Genomic DNA, 20369 nt, shown 5'->3' on the forward strand with positions numbered 1-20369 from the left:
ACAGTTCTGGTGGATATTTCTGTAGTCAGCATGCTAATTGTGCGCTCCCTCAAAACTTGAGACATCTGTGGCAGTGTGTGTGAAAAAACAGCACATTTTAAGAGTGGCATTTTGTCCCCTGCACAAGGTTAACCTGTGTAATTGTCATGCTGTTTATTAAGCTTCTTGATATTCCACACCTGTCAGGTGGATGGATTATCTTGGCAAAGGAGAAACGCTCACTAACAGTGAGAAATGTTAAGAAATTTGTGCACAAAAGTTGAGAAATAATCTATTTGTGTATATGGAAAATTGTCTGGTATCTTTAATTTCAGCTCATGAAACATAGGACCAACACGGTACAAACTGCATTTATATTTTGGTTCAGTATAGTAGCTATTGGTTAACTATTTAACATTCTGTATTGACCCTTATTGCAATAACTTATGACTCATCACATACACTGTTGTTACAGTTTATTATCTATCTTGTTGCCTAGGCACTGTATCTGTACTTGTCTACCTCGATTACCTCGTACACCTGCACATCAACACAGTACTGGTACCCTGTGTATATAGCGAAGTTATTGTTAATCATTGTGTATTTACTCATTTTGCTATTTTACACAAAATGAGACTCAAGTATGGTGCCCTCTAGTGGCAGGATGTCTCACGAGGTGCCAAATTAAAAAGCCTGAACACTATCGCACCCAGTTCGCCTTGCCAGGCCACTGACACGAATGTAGGCTATAACTTTCAGCTATGTCCATTGTTTCCTGATTTGACATACAGACCAGACTATGATGGAAATGTGCCTTTCTGTGGTGTCACTCTGACCACAAACTTTGTCCCGCCTTCACATCTTCTAGAAGGAACTACTGAATCCCTACACATTCACTTACCTATTGTTGAATCTAGCCTTTCCCCTTCACGTTGACAGTATATCTTGCCCACATCTTGCAGTTGACAATTATTTAAAAACACTCACTTTATTAAACAACAAATGTTGCACTGCCCATCCAAAACTAACATTTTAAAAAGTGTTCCCATTTCAAACACATTTATTCACCCAGCCACAGGGACAAGCTCCCAGCAGCCAGACACCCAGCCACAGGGACAAGCTCCCAGCAGCCAGACACCCAGCCACAGGGACAAGCTCCCAGCAGCCAGACACCCAGCCACAAGATCACAGCAGCCAGACAATGGGACCAAATGGTTAGCCATCTTTATTATGAAACATTGGACTGAATCACACAGCTGTTACACCCTACTGGCAGACAGACAGCTCAGTATAAGGTACCTGTTACATAGGACCACTGTCACGGAGGTAAATCAGTCTGTCAAAACAATGGCACCCTATTCCCTATATATGTTCCACTGGATGTCAGAAGGTGAATTCACCAATTTGTAAGTCGCTCTGGATAAGAGCGTCTGCTAAATGACTTAAATGTAATGTAAATGTATATAGTGCACTACTATAGACCAGAGCCCTATCTCCTATATAGTGCACTACTATAGCCCAGAGCCCTATATAGTGCACTACTATAGACCAGAGCCCCATTCCCTATATAGTGCACTACTATAGACCAGAGCCCTATTCCCTATATAGTGCACTACTATAGACCAGCACCCTATTCCCTATATAGTGCACTACTATAGACCAGAGCCCTATTCCCTATATAGTGCACTACTATAGACCAGAGCCCTATTCCCTATATAGTGCACTACTATAGACCAGAGCTCTATTTCCTGTATAGTGCACTACTATAGACCAGCACCCTATTCCCTATATAGCGCACTACTATAGACCAGAGCCCTATTCCCTATATAGCACACTACTATAGACCAGAGCCCTATTCCCTATATAGCACACTACTATAGACCAGAGCCCTATTTCCCTATATAGCGCACTACTATAGACCAGCGCCCTATTCCCTATATAGTGCACTACTATAGACCAGCACCCTATTCCCTATATAGTGCACTACTATAGACCAGAGCCCTATTCCCTATATAGTGCACTACTATAGACCAGAGCCCTATTCCCTATATAGCGCACTACTATAGACCAGAGCCCTATTCCCTATATAGTGCACTACTATAGACCAGCACCCTATATAGCACACTACTATAGACCAGCACCCTATTCCCTATATAGCGCACTACTATAGACCAGCACCCTATTCCCTATATAGAACACTACTACAGACCAGAGCCCTATTCCCTATATAGCGCAATGCGTATGAACACAGCACATAAGTGCCCTACAATTTGGCCAGAACCCTATAAAGGGAATAGGGTGCCATTTTGGACTCATCTTCAGTCCCCCGGTGTTGCCCCAATCAGGTCTGACCCTTCACTAAGACCTGGGGGGGGGGGCTGTTCTGTTCCAGTGGCTGTATCAGCCACTGAGATATACATATATACGTGTGAGTTAAGTCTCTCGTGATGACAAATAAGATTTGGTTCACGGTGACAAGATTATATTTATGTAGAGAGAAAGGAGGGTGGGGTTCCGATTTTGAAATGTGTATGTGCCGTTTGACAATACGGGTGGGAGTGATGATGATGATGATGATGAGCGGACTGGATAACAGACTTACAGCAATACGTGAGGAGTCAGAACTATTGTTTCAACTCCCACACGGTCTTGAGCAGACTGCAGTGGGTGGGGTACACAGCCGACCTTATAAAACACAGAGGGGGAAACCAAAAGGATTTCAGAAGGAGAACATATGTCCAATGCAGAGGGAGACATCCTCATAAACAGACAACAATGGAAACTGAAGTACATTAGGTACTCTTCTGTTTTCCAATCCTAAAAAAAAAAAAAGGCATTTTGGACCAGTGGGGAGAAAAACAGAATTCTCACCAGTCAATTACACTTGTAACTGATGACAATATCGGTTGCCATTTTGTTTCTGTCTGCTCAGTGGACTGGCTTCAAACTGAGGGGGGGGGTGGACAACGGCTTGTTCCACAGAACACAGTGCAACTACAGAAGCAGAGAAGTCAGAAGGGAAAAACATTTCAGCACACACTTCCAGGGCCTAGCTAACATTTCAGCACACACTTCCAGGGCCTAGCTAACATTTCAGCACACACTTCCAGGGCCTAGCTAACATTTCAGCACACACTTCCAGGGCCTAGCTAACATTTCATTTTGGGGTGTGACAAGACCAAGATGAGACAAGAGAACAGGAAACAGAAAATAAGAAAAGCAGAACCACAACTTTTCATTCTCTGTCAGAAAAATCTCCTTCCACAAATTAATGCTACCACAAGAGGCATACGATACTCAAGCTGTTTCTTGTTTTTCCTCTTTTTAAACAAACAGCAAAACTAAAACATTGGATTTTTTTTAATCATTTCCTTCTACCCCCCCCTCATTAGCTCACCATCTTTAACATGGAAGTGATCTAACCAATTTTTTTTTTTCATTTTAATTTAAGAAAATAGTAGAAAGTTAGTAACGGCCTCGAACTATCACCAGGAGGAGGAGAAACCTGTCTGATCCAGGGTCCTGTGTAAAGGGTAGGCTGTGTCGGCAGCCATGCGCTGAGGTGAGGCTGCTAGGATGACATGTATGTGTGAGGGAAGAATGGAGGAGAGGATATGTGGGGAGATGGGGAGGAGAGAGAGAGAGAAGGAAGGAGAAGACATACATTTGGTTGTGGGGGTGAGGAAGGGAGAGAGAGAGAGAGAGGGGAGAGAGAGAGAGAGGGGGGGAGAGAGGAGAGAGGGGGAGAGAGAGAGAGAGGGGGAGAGAGAGAGGGGGAGAGAGAGAGAGGGGGGAGAGAGAGAGAGAGGGGGAGAGAGAGAGAGAGGGGGGAGAGAGAGAGAGAGGGGGGAGAGAGAGAGAGAGAGAGAGAGAGAGAGGGGGAGAGAGAGAGTGAGAGGGGGAGAGAGAGAGTGAGAGGGGGAGAGAGAGAGAGTGAGAGGGGGGGAGAGAGAGTGAGAGGGGGAGAGAGAGAGAGTGAGAGGGGGGAGAGAGAGAGGAGGGGGAGAGAGAGAGGGGGGAGAGAGAGAGAGGGGAGAGAGGAGGGGGAGAGAGAGAGGGGGGGGAGAGAGAGAGAGGGGGGAGAGAGAGAGAGGGGGAGAGAGAGAGAGGAGGGGGAGAGAGAGAGAGAGGGGGAGAGAGAGAGAGAGAGAGGGAGAGAGAGAGAGAGAGGGTGAGAGAGAGAGAGGGGGAGAGGGAGAGAGGGGGAGAGGGAGAGAGGGGGAGAGGGAGAGAGGGGGAGAGGGAGAGAGGGGGGAGAGGGAGAGAGAGAGAAAAGGGGGAGAGGGGGAGGGAGAGAGAGAGAAAGAGAAAAGGGGGAAGGGAGAGAGAGAGAGAGAGAGAGAGAGAGAGAAGGGGGGAAGGGAGAGAGAGAGAAGGGGGGAAGGGAGAGAGGGGGGGGGCTACACATTGGTCAAGTAATCAGTCCATTGGTCTCCTTTCTCCATGTTTCTTTGTAAACTCTTCTGCGTTCTTAAAGAATTTTTTCCGGTCCTTTGAGTATTCTTCTGCTAAGTCTGCCCTCAGAGGGTGCTCTGGCTGGGGGTCATTCACCAACGCAATCAGGGACTGAATTACTGCAGAATAGACAGGGAAAACAAACGAATTAGTACAAAATCAATTGCTACATTGAGAACCTGAAATTACTAGTAAAAGTGTATATTTTCCTGTCATCTGCTCCAGTGTCAGGGTATTAGAGGAAGGAGGCAGGTAGCCTAGTGTTTAGAGGAAGGAGGCAGGTAGCCTAGTGTTTAGAGGAAGGAGGCAGGTAGCCTAGTGTTTAGAGGAAGGAGGCAGGTAGCCTAGTGTTTAGAGGAAGGAGGCAGGTAGCCTAGTGTTTAGAGGGAGAAGGCAGGTAGCCTAGTGTTTAGAGGAAGGAGGCAGGTAGCCTAGTGTTTAGAGGAAGGAGGCAGGTAGCCTAGTGTTTAGAGGAAGGAGGCAGGTAGCCTAGTTTTTAGAGGGAGAAGGCAGGTAGCCTAGTGTTTAGAGGGAGAAGGCAGGTAGCCTAGTGTTTAGAGGGAGAAGGCAGGTAGCCTAGTGGTTAGAGGAAGAAGGCAGGTAGCCTAGTGGTTAGAGGAAGAAGGCAGGCAGCCTAGTGGTTAGAGGAAGAAGGCAGGCAGCCTAGTGGTTAGAGGGGGGAGGCAGGTAGCCCAGGGGTTAGAGGGGGGAGGCAGGTAGCCCAGGGGTTAGAGGGGGAATTTGAAAATAAGAATTTGTTCTTAACTGACTTGCCAAGTTAAATAAAGGTAAAATAATAATAACAAAAGCATTGCAGGCATAATTTACATTCTAGGCAAATGAGAGGTGTTTACGTTCTGACTTGACATGCATGTGCAAGTCAACTTTCAGGAAAATTCAGCACTGTTATATGTTTGTAAAAGTTCAAGCTAATGTCCCACCAGAGGGCTGACCCTCCCACCAGAGGGTGACTATGTGGAGACTTGCGGCGCACCCACCTTGGTCCGTTTTGGTGGCTGGCTTCCAGTTCTCTGCGCTGATGACAGGCAGACACACCTGTCCCTTCTCGTCGATGTTGGGGTGGTAGATCTTCGTCTTGAACGTGATCTTGGGGGGCTTGAAGGGGTACTCGGCTGGGAAGATTAATTCAATCCTGAAAGCTCCCTTGTCATAAGGAGCGTTGTCCTGCAGGAGTAACGTGTAGAAAATAAACCATGATTAGTTAGTGTGACAATGACCATATCCAAGGAGCAACCTGTATAACTGTGTAATGACATTCCATACATGTAATAGGTCCGTAACTACAACAGGGCTTCTGTGAACTTAATAGCCTTCACGAGATAACTGTGATACCATGAATTGACGATGATAAGGAATAAAAAATAAAAAACACTTACAGGGACAATGAGACCTTGCCAGGTCAGTATGTTGGATTCATCCACTTGAATGTTTCGGAAGTTTTTCATTCCAGACTTGCGAATCTCTTCAAGTTCCTAAAAAGAGAGCGACATACAACCTTATGGCCTGTTAAGCGGCCCCCTCCAATGAGGAGAAGTAACATAAGTGTAATGTATAATTCGACTCTTAGGAAAGAGGTTAGGAGAACTTCCAATACACTGTGGCTCCACAGTCACTACTAAAACAAGTCAAATGTCATTATGCCTGTGAATGACAACAAATATGGCATTGACATGTCTTGTTGACGTAAACAAACCTGAAAGCTTTTACTAATTCACGTTTTGTTTGGTCCACACAATTCAGTTTACCGAGTGTTTATTATTAGTTAGGTCTAAAAAAACGTTTCGGTTTCGTTTACTTGCAGCAAACCTTCACGATGACCTCCATGAGATAACTGCACCATGAGTTAATGTTCTACAAGAGCCATATCTGGCTGACTATCTAGTAGCGTAGGTCTATAGACCTACAGAAAATGGCTATCCAACGTTACTGTTAGTGACAACAACAAAAAAACTATCAATTACAACACTTGGCTAAATGTACTTTCACAACCATACGTCCGGTGATAGTTAATGCTATTTACTAGCTAACCACTTGCGGTTTCGTTTCTAAAAGGAAAAGCACTCAGGGTTGATAAAGTCGTTAACTACTAACATTAGCCGAATACAGAGATAACTAGCTGAGGTTACAGCAGTTAACGTGACTGTAGCTACAAGTCGCACTGATAATAAACCGGGCTGACTTGAAAACGTTACAGTAAAACCGTTGTGCGACTTGCTAATCCTCTAAACATTTTGGGACAATGAGATTTGTGTTTGTTACTCAGGTCACATTGTAAAGTGAAACGCCCTTTCTTGGTTTAGCTAGGTGGCTAAAGTATTTTTCCCCTTCTGTACCCCGGAGATTGGTGTCAGTTCTAACTATTAGCGAGCAACATTACATACTGCGTTTCCCTGCTGTGTTCCTCAATTTTGGCTTTAAAAAAAATATGCCGGTGTTTCCAAACCAGGAGTGTATTAATTATGCCGATTCTGTGGCAAACCGTTCCGTCTGACGGTATGTTACAAAACGTTTTTGCAACTGAAACGATTCGCTCCAAACGTTTTTGCAACGAAAAAAACAACGAGTTTCTATTGGATAGACTGAGGTAGGTCCCTCCCCGTTTCGTTCGCTATGTTTGGTTCTCAAACTGTTAAAGATTGTAAGAGGTAGATGAATACACCCTATAGTTTGAGCTGGCTAACCTAACTAGCTAACGAAAGCTATCTAGTCAACGAAACAAGAGTGACTTCTCGCTTTCAGCGTGACATTATTTCAACGCACAACGTTACGGATACGCATCGTGACGAAATCGTGGCAGCGTTGGGTTGAATAATGACTAAGCCCTTAGATAAACCATTCGGCTTAAATGTTGATAGATATATGAAAATAGTGCGATCATGAGATTTACCTTGTGCAGTCTCCTGCTCGCCGCCATCTTGAATCTACTGTGGGTACCCAGAATACACTGCGGAGACAGGGCGGCTTGCTTTCGCAGTTCCAAAAAAGCGACACGCTGGACGCGTTCCAGCGGGTCATTTTTGTCCAGTCGGCGACCATGGTTGGTCACCGCCTATTCAAAGTCTGTTGCATTATGCCAATAGAAATTGTCCGACTTGCGCTTACATGAACTTTACAACAGCCATGTGATCAAAGGACATGAAGTGTCGACTGCAGTCGACATGCTCCTCAGCCGTTGCAATTTGCAGCAATCGCCTACATTGTGGGAAGCATTTGTCAATCAATCGTTAGTGTTATTGTTTGACAAACGCGACCAAATACATGACTGAGACAGGAAGAAACGATATTCATGATTAAATTGGATACGCACAAATGAATGTGATATTTCAGGCTGTTGCTGCCCAATTGATAGCAATGTACACACCTATATTTAAGTGTGTGATTTGGGGATTGGAGACATGTTTATTTCGGCAATACAAAAAAACTACGTTTCTAAACAATGGCAACACTCCCATGTTGCACCGAGCCTTACTGATGGAAAACCACATCAGTATCCGAATTTTTCCTGTAGCAGATGCACCTCAAGTTTGCAGTCGGTTTCTTCAACCTTACCAAACAAGCCCACTCCTTTCACTCCGCTTTGATACAACGTGATTTTCAAAGCAAGTTAGGGGAGCATTTTCGCTAATCCTATCCCCTTCCCTAACCTTAGCCTAACCTGCTACGTTAATTATCCTAACCTGCTGCGTAAATCCTCCTATTCTGCTACAAAATACACTTCGGTATCGAAGTGGCGTTAAAATAGTGTTACCAGTTCCAAAAAGGCAATGGGCCGCCTTCCAAAGTGTGTTTCATTATGGGGATAAAAATGGAAAAAAACGTGATCAAATGTCACAAAATTTTGACTGCAGTCTGCCCAAAATCTGTCTTTTCCAGAGGTAGCGTATTTTTTTTTGCTCACAAAGTGAGGAGTTTCTTGAATGGAGGTCCATGAGAGTGTCGTATTTGGTATGGCTTGTTTAATCGAATAGAAGTTTCGTTATGCTTGTTACGAGTGTAAACCTAACGTTGCAGGCGTAAAATAAACGCCTGAAATTAGATTCCCTACATTTTTTAAATATATATTTTTTATTTCACATTTATTTAACCAGGTAGGCCAGTTGAGAACAAGTTCTCATTTACAACTGCGACCTGGCCAAGATAAAGCAAAGCAGTTCGACACAAACAACACAGAGTTACACATGGGATAAACAAACATACATTCAATAACACGATAGAAAGTGTGTGCACATTAGGCAAGACTAGGGAGTTAAGGCAATAAATGTGTAAATGTGTTTGTTGAAAAAAGTGGCGAAGTAATTACAATTTAGCAATTAAACACTGGAGAGATAGATGTGCCTAAAATGACTGTACTGGTCTTGAAGAGAATAAAAATAACAGGGCTCTTTCTGCACTGTTCAAACAATCCAGTAAATGTAGAGGAGTTTAAGATTAGGGTTGAATGCGGGAACCCCGGTTACCGAGATTTACCTCTCAAAACCCCTCTCTTTTCCCGTGAAAAATGTCTGTGAAACCAGTCAATTATAATAAATCATTTATATGAACGGCATGGTGTGAAATGGAACTGTTAAATGATATGCAATGTCTAAATCTGTCTTCTCTACGTCCTCTGCATGATGACTCGTCAACGCTCATGGTGGGGACAGACAGCCCATCTCAGTATGGAGCGCAGTCAACAATTCATTTATTTACCCAATAGAGCATATAGCTCAAATCAAAATGTATTGGTCACATACACATGGTCAGCAGATGTTATTGCGAGTGTCACTAAATGCTTCTAGATTCGACAGTGCAGCAGTATCTAACACAACAAAAACCTAATATCTAACAAATTCCACAACAAAACCTAATTCACACAACCTATTAAAGGAATGGGATGAGAATATAGAAATATAACATATATGGATGAGCAGTGACAGAGCAGTTAAGATGCAATAGATAGTAAAGAATAGATAGTGAAGGATACAGTATACGTTATATACATATGAGATGAGTAATGTGAGATATGTAAACATTCTTAAAGTGGCGTTATTAAAGTGACTAGTGTTCCATTTATTAAAGTGGCCAATGATATCAAGTCTGTCGGTAGGCAGCAGCCTCTCTGTGCTAGTGGTGGCTGTTAAACAACCTGATGGCCTTGAGATAGAAGCTGTTTTTCAATCTCTCGGTCCCAGCTTTGATGCACCTGTACTGACCTCGCCTTCTGGAAGGAAGCGGGGTGAAGAAGTAGTGGCTCAGGTGGTTGTTGTCCTTGATGATCTTTATGGCCTTCCTGTGACAGCGGGTGGTGTAGGCGTCCTGGAGGGCAGGTAGTTTGCCCCAGGTGATGCGTTGTGCAGACTGCACCACCCTCTGGAGAGCCCTGCGGTTGTGGGCGGTGTAGTTGGCTACCAGGCTGTGATTACAGCCCGACAGGATGCTCTCAATTGTGCACCTGTAAAAGTTAGTGAGGGTTTTCAGTGACAAACCACATTTTTTCAGCCTCCTGAGATTGAAGAGGCGCTGTTGCGCCTTCTTCACCACACTGTCTGTGTGCATGGACCATTTCAGTTTGTTGTGATATGTACACGAGGAATTTAAAACTTTCCACTTTCTCCACTCATCATTCCTGAAGTCGAGCTACATCTATGGGATTGTATGTTTTTCTGTCATGTGTAATGTGCAGTAGCCTTCATCTTATGTTTTGGATAACAGCACAATCATTTGGTCTTTTCGGGGGTTGGGCTCATAACATGTATTTAATATATGTCCAATCAGGGTCAGGTAGCACCAGGCTTGCATTTTCCATCAAAGACCTAATCAAATCCAGATATAGGCCTATTTATATACTTTACAACGCTTTTGAAAGACACTTCCGATTTTGGCGGGAAATACGGGTTACAGGTATCTGACAGTTGTGGCTGCTTTGCGTGATGTATTGTTGTCTCTACCTTCTTCCCCTTTGTGCTGTTGTTTGTGCCCAATAATGTTTGTACCATGTTTAGTGCTGCTACCATGTTGTGTTGCTGCCATGTTGTGTTATGTGTTGCTGCTTTGCTATGTTGTTGTCTCTCTTTGTGTAGTGTTGTCCCTCTTGTCGTGATGTGTGTTTTGTCCTATATTTATATATATATTTATTTTTATCCCAGCCCCTGTCCCGCAGGAATCCTTTTGTCTTTTGGTAGGCTGTCATTTGTTCTGAACTGACTTGCCTAGTTAAATAAATAAACAAAAAACCGGGAGAAAAGGGATTCATTCTAGGGATGGAACATTTGTAAAACACCTGGAAAATATTCCAATTTAGTTAAAATGTTGAGTGTCGCCTTGTTAACGCGGAGAGGAAGAGGCGAAGCGAGAGGTTTCACTCTCGCCAAGATCTGTCCAAAATAAACCCAATGCGTTTCCATGGGTTTATTTTGGATCTAAACTTGTTGCCTGCCTTCCCATCTTTGGGACAATGACTCCCATTGTTAAAGTGGAAACATGAGCATCTCGTCGTTATATACAGATCTTGTATATAATCCAGAAGCAGAAATTGCGTGACAAACTCGCTTTCCATTTCCCCTGAAAACGAGAACATCCGATTTGGTAGAGACTATTATGAGTGTACTGGTAGGACACGTGACATCCCGGAAACTTTGAAAAAAAAACAACACATTATGTGCTGTATAGGAGTTGTGCCTGCTGTTCACACGCGTATCGACCCTCTCGTTGGCGAGGATGGTCCCAGCTGATCTCACCTCCTCCCGCTTGCCTTCCATCTTTGAGGTAGTTCCATTGTTAGAGAGGTCACATGTCTATCCTGTCAATGGGCTTGTTTGAGTGGTAAGGCCAAAGCAAAAGACTGCAGACAAAAGTCGAGGAGTGAAGTCTGGGGGAGGTGCATCTGCTACAGACAAAAAGCGCACACTGATGTGGATTTCCAACCGCAAGGCTCAGTGCAACATGGCAGTGTTTATGGAAGGATTGTATTTATTTATTTAATATCGAAATAAACATGTTTCCAACCCCATATCACACATTTACAAACTTAAAATCATGTGTGCACATATCATGTGTGAGCCTCAAATATCACATTCATTTGTACATATCCACTGTACACATATGAATCGCGGCAAAGTTGCTTCCTGTTTTTAGTCAAGTCTTTGGTCACTTTAGTGTGGGTCAAACAATAACACCCTAATGATGGTTGACAATTGAGCCTCCCACTATTCATGTGATGGCTTCAGGATGAAGCTGGTGAAGAGCAACTGAAAAAAACTTAGTTGAAACTTCGTGACCTTTAATCAAAGGATTTTTGTAAAGTTCATGCAGTCGACATATGGATGCAAGTGAGATCATTTTATTGCCCCATAATGCAACACACTTTGAAAGGCTGTGACCAACGACTTGACACTTTTTTTTCTTTTGGAAAAGTTTTATTGACACAATTCCTTTAAAAACAGCTCATACATTTTTTACATCATTTATACACATAAAAACGGCAGCAAAGCATAAAACACAGCATTTGAAAGTTACATTTAAATTTGTTAAAAAGTACATGTTGTTAAAACTAAATGAAAACAACCATGAATAAAAGTACTTTCCTTGTAAAAACATCAAATCTGTAAAAGCCATTTAAAATGTGTACGACTTGACAAATTGAGTTTCTGCAGTTGCTCTTCAACAACTTCATCATGCAGCCATCGATCTGCGTTGTGGGAGGCTCGATTGTCAACCAATCATTATGGTGTTTTTATTTGAGTCATGCGAATGTGACCAATTACCTAATTGAAACAATAAGTATTTTTGCAGGATTCATGTATAAGTGAGGGCATTTGATTAATCTGTCCCAGATGAAAGTTTATTGTATTTGTTTTGGAATCGGGTTGCCTCCCATGCGCGAGCCAAAGCCCAAGGCGAAACCGGCTCAAAACAAAAGCAACGTAATTAAGCACGTGGAGTAATTAGTAGGATTCTGGGTTTTCACATGCAAAAGTGATTGATTTTGATAAAAACGCGTTGTCTGCCTTAGTTAAAATTTCAAAAAATCTATTTTTTATGGAAAATATATGTTTTCAAGACGATGCACCATGCTGCCTTGTTGACAACATGACGGAGCGGCAGAGATTACTGTTTGATTTGAGAAGCGCGTTCCTCCCAAGTGGCTTTTGCCCGTTCGCGTCACGTGTCATAGACTGGTGGCCTCGCAGCTCAGCATGATCTACTCCGCCTACTTACAGTGGACAAATACATGTGATATTTGAGGCTCTCTCTAAGTTTGAGAGCTGCGCGCTTTCTCTGCCCGACATATTATATGCTATATGTGTGCAGTGCGCATGTGATAAATAATCTAAGTAACGAATGAACAGCTTTGGGAATCCGTCAGTATAACAAACAATAAATATCACAACCTACATTAAAAATAGCATTATTACAATCTATTTTTCATTGGCCCAAGTGGCCACTGACAGGGTTGATCGACTGGCCTGGAGGGTTTCCAGCGGGCAGCCCCGTTTGCTCTACTGACAAGTTAGTATTTTCTTGCTTATTTGGTGTTTCTGAAGAGCATGAGAAAAAATGTAAACATTACAATTCTTGAAAATATATATTTTTAAATTTAATTGTCAGGTTGTAAAATTCCAAATATTCTGAGAAAAGCTTAAGAAAATAGTTTTACAATCCTCCTCAATTGTAAACTGGTCTTTGACAAGTAAATGGACCTAAATAAAGTATACCATATTGGCCCATCCTCTTGATCTAGAACGGCTCAGTTTTTGCAGGTGCCTTTGGCAGTGCTCTCCTTTGCAGTGCTCTTCAACACTGGTGTCTCCTTTGCAGCACTCTTCGCCACAGTGCTCTCCTTTGCAGTGCTCTTCAACACAGTGGCAGTGCTCTTCTTTGCAGCGCTCTTCACCACTGGTGTCACCTTTGCAGTGGCAGTGCTCTCCTTTGCAGGTCTCTCCACCACAGTGGCAGTGCTCTCCTTTGCAGTGCTCTTCACCACTGCTGTCTCCTTTGCAGTGCTCTTTGCCACAGTGCTCTCCTTTGCAGTGCCCTTCGCTACAATGCTGTCCTTCGTAGTGCTCTCCACCACAGTGGCAGTGCTCTCCTTTGCAGGTTTCTTCACCACGTTGGCAGTTCTCTCCTTTGCAGTGCTCTTCAACACAGTGGCAGTGCTCTTCTTTGCAGCGCTCTTCACCACTGGTGTCACCTTTGCAGTGGCAGTGCTCTCCTTTGCAGGTTTCTCCACCACAGTGGCAGTGCTCTCCTTTGCAGTGCTCTTTGCCACAGTGCTCTCCTTTGCAGTGCCCTTCGCTACAATGCTGTCCTTCGTAGTACTCTCCACCACAGTGGCAGTGCTCTCCTTTGCAGTGCTCTTTGCCACAGTGCTCTCCTTTGCAGTGCCCTTCGCTACAATGCTGTCCTTCGTAGTACTCTCCACCACAGTGGCAGTGCTCTCCTTTGCAGTGCTCTTCACCACTGGTGTCTCCTTTGCAGTACTCTTCGCCGCAGAGCTCACCTTTGCAGTGCCGTTTTGCGCTGGCAAGAGAGTTGTATATGAGCAGATTTATGAATATGTCAGCAAACAAAATCTGATGCATGATTTTCAGTCAGAGTTTAGAAAAACGTACACCACTGAGTCATGTCTACTTTAATTGACTGACTTCATCAGGAAAGAGATTGATGAGGGAAATCTCTGTAGAATGGTACTGCTTGACCTATAGAAGGCCTTTGATACAGCTAACCACTGTCTCCTAATCTCCAAACTGGAGGCACTGAGGTTAAGCAGAATCCCTCAAGGCTGGGTAAAGTCCTACTTGTCAGGTAGGGAGCCAGTGGTGGAGGAGATAAAAAGCTATCTCTGTACAAACGGATTAATATTTTTGGGTCCAGAACTACACTGCCAGTCACTAGTTTTAGAACACCTGCTCATTCAAGGGTTTTTCTTCATTTTTACATTTTTACATTGTAGAATAATAGTGAAGACATCAAAACTATGAAATAACACATATGGAGTCATGTAGTAACCAAAAAAGTGTTAAAGAAAATCAAAATGTATTTTATATTTGAGATTATTCAAATAGCCACCCTTTTCCGTGATGATAACTTTGCACACTCTTGGCATTATCTCAACCAGCTTCACCTGAAATGCTTTTCCAACAGTCTTGAAGGAGTTCCCACATATGCTGAGCACTTGTTAGCTGCTTTTCCTTAACTCTGCAGTCCGACTCATCCCAAACCATCTCAATTTGGTTGAGGTCGGGGATTGTGGAGGCCAGGTCATCTGATGCAGCACTCCATCACTCTCCTTCTTGGTAAAATAGCCCTTATACAGCCTGGAGGTGTGTTTTGGGTCATTGTCCTGTTGAAAAATAAATTATAATCCCACTAAGCACAAACCAGATGGGATGGAGTATCGCTGCAGAATGCTGTGGTAGCCATGCTGGTTAAGTGTCAGACAGTATCACAGACAGTGTCACCAGCAAACCAGCCCTACCCCATAACACCTCCTCCTCCATGCTTTACAGTGGGAAATACACAGATCATCCGTTCACCCACACCGCGTCTCTCAAAGACACGGCAACCAAAAATCTTGAATTTGGACCCCAGACTAAAGGACAAATTTCCAGTCTAATATCCATTGCTCGTGTTTCTTGGCCCAAACAAGTCTCTTCTTCTTATTGGTGTCCTTTAGTATTGGTTTCTTTGCAGCAATTCGACCATGAAGGCCTGATTCACACAGTCTCCTCTGAACAGTTGATGTTGAGATTAGAGGTTGACCGATTAATCAGCATGGCCGATTAATTAGGGACGATTTCTAGTTTTCATAACAATCGGTAATCAGCATTTTTGGACGCCGATTATGGCCGATTACATTGCATTCCACGAGGAAACTGTATGGCAGACTGCGTGGCAGGCTGACCACCTGTTACACGAGTTACAGCAAGGAGCCAAGGTAAGTTGCTAGCTAGCATTAAACTTATCTTATAAAAAACAATTTATCTTCACATAATCACTAGTCAACTACACATAGTTGATGATATTACCAGGTTAACTAGCTTGTCCTGTGTTGCATATGATCAATGCAATGCCTGTTAATTTATCATCGAATCACAGCCTACTTTGCCAAACGGGTGATGTTTTAACAAAAGCGCATTCACGAAAAAAAGCACAATCGTTGCACGAATGTACCTAACCATAAACATCAATGCCTTTCTTTAAATCAATACACAGAAGTATATATTTTTTAAACTTGCATATTTAGTTAAAATAAATTAATGTTAGCAGGCAATATGTGTCACTTCTCTTGCGTTCATTGCACGCAGAGTCAGGATATATGCAACAGTTTGGGCCACCTGGCTCGTTACGAACTAATTTGCCAGAATTTTACATAATTATGACATAACATTGAAGGTTATGCAATGTATCAGCAATATTTAGACTTAGGGTTGCCACCCGTTAAATAAATTACAGATTGGTTCCGTATTTCACTGAAAGAATAAACGTTTTGTTTTCGAAATGATCGTTTCCAGATTTGACCATATTCATGACCAAAGGCTCGTATTTCTGTGTTTAGTATATTATAATTAAGTCTATGATTTGATATTTGATAGATCAGTCTGACTGAGCAGTGGTAGGCAGCAGCAGGCTCGTAAGCATTCATTCAAACTTTACTGTGTTTGTAAGCAGCTCTTAGCAACGCATGATTCACAGCGCTGTTTATGACTTACTTCAAGCCTATCAACTCCTGAGATTAGACTAGCAATACTAAAGTGCCTATTAGAACATCCAATAGTCAAAGTTATATGAAATAGAAATGGTATAGAGAGAAATAGTCGACACGTCATAATTCCTATAATAACTACAACCTAAAACTTCTTAACTGGGAATATTGAAGAACTGTGAATATTGACCTACCAGCTTTCATATGTTCTGAGCAACGAACTTAAACGTTAGCTTTTTACTTGGCACATATTGCACTTTTACTTTCTTCTCCAACACTGTGTTTTTCATTATTTAAACCATGTTTCATTATTTATTTGAGACTAAACACATTTTATTTATGTATTATATTAAGGTAAAATACAAGTGTTCATTGTTCATTCAGTATTGTTATAATTGTCATTATTACAATTACATAAAAATCAACCAGTTAATTGGTATCAGCTTTTTTGGTTCTCCAATAATTGGTATCGGTGTTGAAAAATCATATTCAGTCGACCTCTAGTTGAGATGTCTCTGTTACTTTAACTCTGTGAAGCATTTATTTGGGCTGCAATTTCTGAGGCTGGTAACTCTAATGAACGTATCCTCTGCAGCAGAGGTAACTCTAATGAACTGAACCTCTGCAGCAGAGGTAACTCTGGGTCTTACATTCCCGTGGCGGTCCTTCATCATAGCGCTTGATCGTTTTTGCGACTGCACTTGAAGAAACTTTCAAAGTTCTTGAAATTTTCCATATTGACTGACCTTCATGTCTTAAAGTAATGATGGACTGTCATTTCTCTTTGCTTATTTGAGCTGTTCATGCTATAATATGGACTTGGTCTTTTGCCAAATAGGGTTTTCTTCTGTAAACCCCCCTACCTTGTCACAACGCAACTGATTGGCTCAAACACATTAAGAAGGAAATAAATTCCACAAATGAACCTTTAACAAGGCACACCTGATCATTGAAATGCATTCCAGGTAACTACCTCACAAAGCTGGTTGAGAGAATGCCAAGAGTGTGCAAAGCTGTCATCCAGGCAAAGGGTGGCTATTTGAAGAATTCCAAACACATATATTTTGATTTTGTTTAACACTTTTTTTGGTTACGACATGACTCCATATGTGTTATTTCATAGTTTTGATGTCTTCACTATTATTCTACAATGTAGAAAATAGTATTAAAAAAGAAAAACCCTTGAATGAGTAGGTGTTTGACACCTTTTGACCGGTAGTGTAAAATGTGTAGGTCCTCTGAAATCAGAGTGCTGTTAGGGGTTGAGATCCTGACTATTAAAACCTCTGTTAGCTACCTGAGGCTTAGGTGTCCCACATTAGACTGGGTTTGGTTAACACGCTTATTTACGGTTCTGCGCCCAGATATCTAACCAATCACAGCACCAAATCAGGTGTTGCTAATGTGTACTTATACAGGTTCAGGAGTAATGCTGGGTAAGGTACTGTCTTGTAGTGGAATGAGTTGCCTCTGCCCATAAAAATGACATCCTCTCCTGGCAGCTTTAAAAATAAAGTAAAAAACAGTTTGATGTCTTCTGGGCTCATTTGAATGTACCTTATGATGTCACTGCAATTATGAGGTCGATGTTCTTCATCTTTGTTTTTATGTTATATTATCTCTGTCATACTGTGTTCAACAGTGTTGGATCTTGCCTAGTCATCTTGTTTCAAGAGGACCCCAATGGAAATAAGTCCCAGACATTATTGTGTGTTATCCTCCATGATTTAACAATGGAAATAAGTCCCAGACTTTATTGTGTGTTATCCTCCATGATTTAACCATGTAAATAAGTCCCAGACTTTATTGTGTGTTATCCTCCATGATTTAACCATGGAAATAAGTCCCAGACTGTATTGTGTGTTATCCTCCATGATTTAACAATGGAAATAAGTCCCAGACTGTATTGTGTGTTATCCTCCATGATTTAACAATGGAAATAAGTCCCAGACTGTATTGTGTGTTATCCTCCATGATTTAACCATGGAAATAAGTCCCAGACTGTATTGTGTGTTATCCTCCATGATTTAACAATGGAAATAAGTCCCAGACTGTATTGTGTGTTATCCTCCATGATTTAACAATGGAAATAAGTCCCAGACTGTATTGTGTGTTATCCTCCATGATTTAACAATGAAATAAGTCCCAGACTGTATTGTGTGTTATCCTCCATGATTTAACAATGGAAATAAGTCCCAGACTGTATTGTGTGTTATCCTCCATGATTTAACAATGGAAATAAGTCCCAGACTGTATTGTGTGTTATCCTCCATGATTTAACCATGGAAATAAGTCCCAGACTGTATTGTGTGTTATCCTCCATGATTTAACAATGGAAATAAGTCCCAGACTTTATTGTGTGTTATCCTCCATGATTTAACCATGGAAATAAGTCCCAGACTGTATTGTGTGTTATCCTCCATGATTTAACAATGTAAATAAGTCCCAGACTGTATTGTGTGTTATCCTCCATGATTTAACCATGGAAATAAGTCCCAGACTGTATTGTGTGTTATCCTCCATGATTTAACCATGGAAATAAGTCCCAGACTGTATTGTGTGTTATCCTCCATGATTTAACCATGGAAATAAGTCCCAGACTTTATTGTGTGTTATCCTCCATGATTTAACCATGGAAATAAGTCCCAGACTGTATTGTGTGTTATCCTCCATGATTTAACAATGTAAATAAGTCCCAGACTGTATTGTGTGTTATCCTCCATGATTTAACCATGGAAATAAGTCCCAGACTGTATTGTGTGTTATCCTCCATGATTTAACAATGGAAATAAGTCCCAGACTGTATTGTGTGTTATCCTCCATGATTTAACCATGGAAATAAGTCCCAGACTGTATTGTGTGTTATCCTCCATGATTTAACCATGGAAATAAGTCCCAGACTGTATTGTGTGTTATCCTCCATGATTTAACAATGGAAATAAGTCCCATACTTTATTGTGTGTTATCCTCCATGATTTAACAATGGAAATAAGTCCCAGACTTTATTGTGTGTTATCCTCCATGATTTAACAATGGAAATAAGTCCCAGACTGTATTGTGTGTTATCCTCCATGATTTAACAATGTAAATAAGTCCCAGACTGTATTGTGTGTTATCCTCCATGATTTAACCATGTTATCCTCCATGAAATAAGTCCCAGACTGTATTGTGTGTTATCCTCCATGATTTAACCATGGAAATAAGTCCCAGACTGTATTGTGTGTTATCCTCCATGATTTAACAATGGAAATAAGTCCCAGACTGTATTGTGTGTTATCCTCCATGATTTAACCATGGAAATAAGTCCCAGACTGTATTGTGTGTTATCCTCCATGATTTAACCATGGAAATAAGTCCCAGACTGTATTGTGTGTTATCCTCCATGATTTAACCATGTAAATAAGTCCCAGACTGTATTGTGTGTTATCCTCCATGATTTAACCATGGAAATAAGTCCCAGACTGTATTGTGTGTTATCCTCCATGATTTAACCATGGAAATAAGTCCCAGACTTTATTGTGTGTTATCCTCCATGATTTAACCATGGAAATAAGTCCCAGACTGTATTGTGTGTTATCCTCCATGATTTAACAATGTAAATAAGTCCCAGACTGTATTGTGTGTTATCCTCCATGATTTAACCATGGAAATAAGTCCCAGACTGTATTGTGTGTTATCCTCCATGATTTAACAATGGAAATAAGTCCCAGACTGTATTGTGTGTTATCCTCCATGATTTAACCATGGAAATAAGTCCCAGACTGTATTGTGTGTTATCCTCCATGATTTAACCATGGAAATAAGTCCCAGACTGTATTGTGTGTTATCCTCCATGATTTAACCATGGAAATAAGTCCCAGACTGTATTGTGTGTTATTCTCCATGATTTAACAATGGAAATAAGTCCCAGACTTTATTGTGTGTTATCCTCCATGATTTAACCATGGAAATAAGTCCCAGACTGTATTGTGTGTTATCCTCCATGATTTAACAATGTAAATAAGTCCCAGACTGTATTGTGTGTTATCCTCCATGATTTAACCATGGAAATAAGTCCCAGACTGTATTGTGTGTTATCCTCCATGATTTAACCATGGAAATAAGTCCCAGACTGTATTGTGTGTTATCCTCCATGATTTAACAATGGAAATAAGTCCCAGACTTTATTGTGTGTTATCCTCCATGATTTAACCATGGAAATAAGTCCCAGACTGTATTGTGTGTTATCCTC

General features: G+C 41.7%; 2 protein-coding genes and 1 long non-coding RNA gene across 4 annotated transcripts in view; 1 reads left to right on the forward strand and 2 right to left on the reverse strand.

Annotated features, from left to right (window-relative positions):
* The first annotated feature begins 1237 nt into the window (after window positions 1-1237).
* LOC135513731 (uncharacterized) lies at window positions 1238-3218 on the forward strand. The gene is made up of 2 exons (XR_010451572.1): window positions 1238-1349; window positions 1447-3218. It is a non-coding gene; the product is annotated as an uncharacterized LOC135513731 (long non-coding RNA).
* Window positions 3219-4218: 1000 nt separating this feature from the next.
* LOC135513732 (ubiquitin-conjugating enzyme E2 L3-like) lies at window positions 4219-7450 on the reverse strand. Of its 2 annotated transcripts, none has more exons than XM_064936624.1 (4): window positions 7343-7450; window positions 5832-5927; window positions 5433-5619; window positions 4219-4553 (listed from the first exon to the last, which is right to left on the reverse strand). In XM_064936624.1, exons 1-4 carry the CDS (start codon window positions 7367-7369, stop codon window positions 4399-4401), a joined length of 465 nt encoding a protein of 154 aa, XP_064792696.1. In that variant the 5' UTR covers window positions 7370-7450; the 3' UTR covers window positions 4219-4398. The 2 variants fall into 2 exon arrangements, with proteins under 2 accessions (XP_064792696.1, XP_064792697.1); XM_064936625.1 differs by lacking the exon at window positions 7343-7450 and adding an exon at window positions 6837-6934.
* A 3931-nt stretch (window positions 7451-11381) lies between these two features.
* The window catches only part of LOC135513734 (uncharacterized), a 30740-nt gene continuing 21752 nt past the window's right edge, over window positions 11382-20369 (reverse strand). Inside the window, exon 3 of the mRNA XM_064936626.1 lies at window positions 11382-13953. Coding sequence (XP_064792698.1) covers window positions 13181-13953 — 773 coding nt within the window. The 3' untranslated portion in view covers window positions 11382-13180. The remainder of the gene's footprint in view (window positions 13954-20369) is intronic.

Source organism: Oncorhynchus masou, chromosome 25 (genome assembly GCF_036934945.1).
Source record: "Oncorhynchus masou masou isolate Uvic2021 chromosome 25, UVic_Omas_1.1, whole genome shotgun sequence".
NCBI lineage: Eukaryota > Metazoa > Chordata > Actinopteri > Salmoniformes > Salmonidae > Oncorhynchus > Oncorhynchus masou.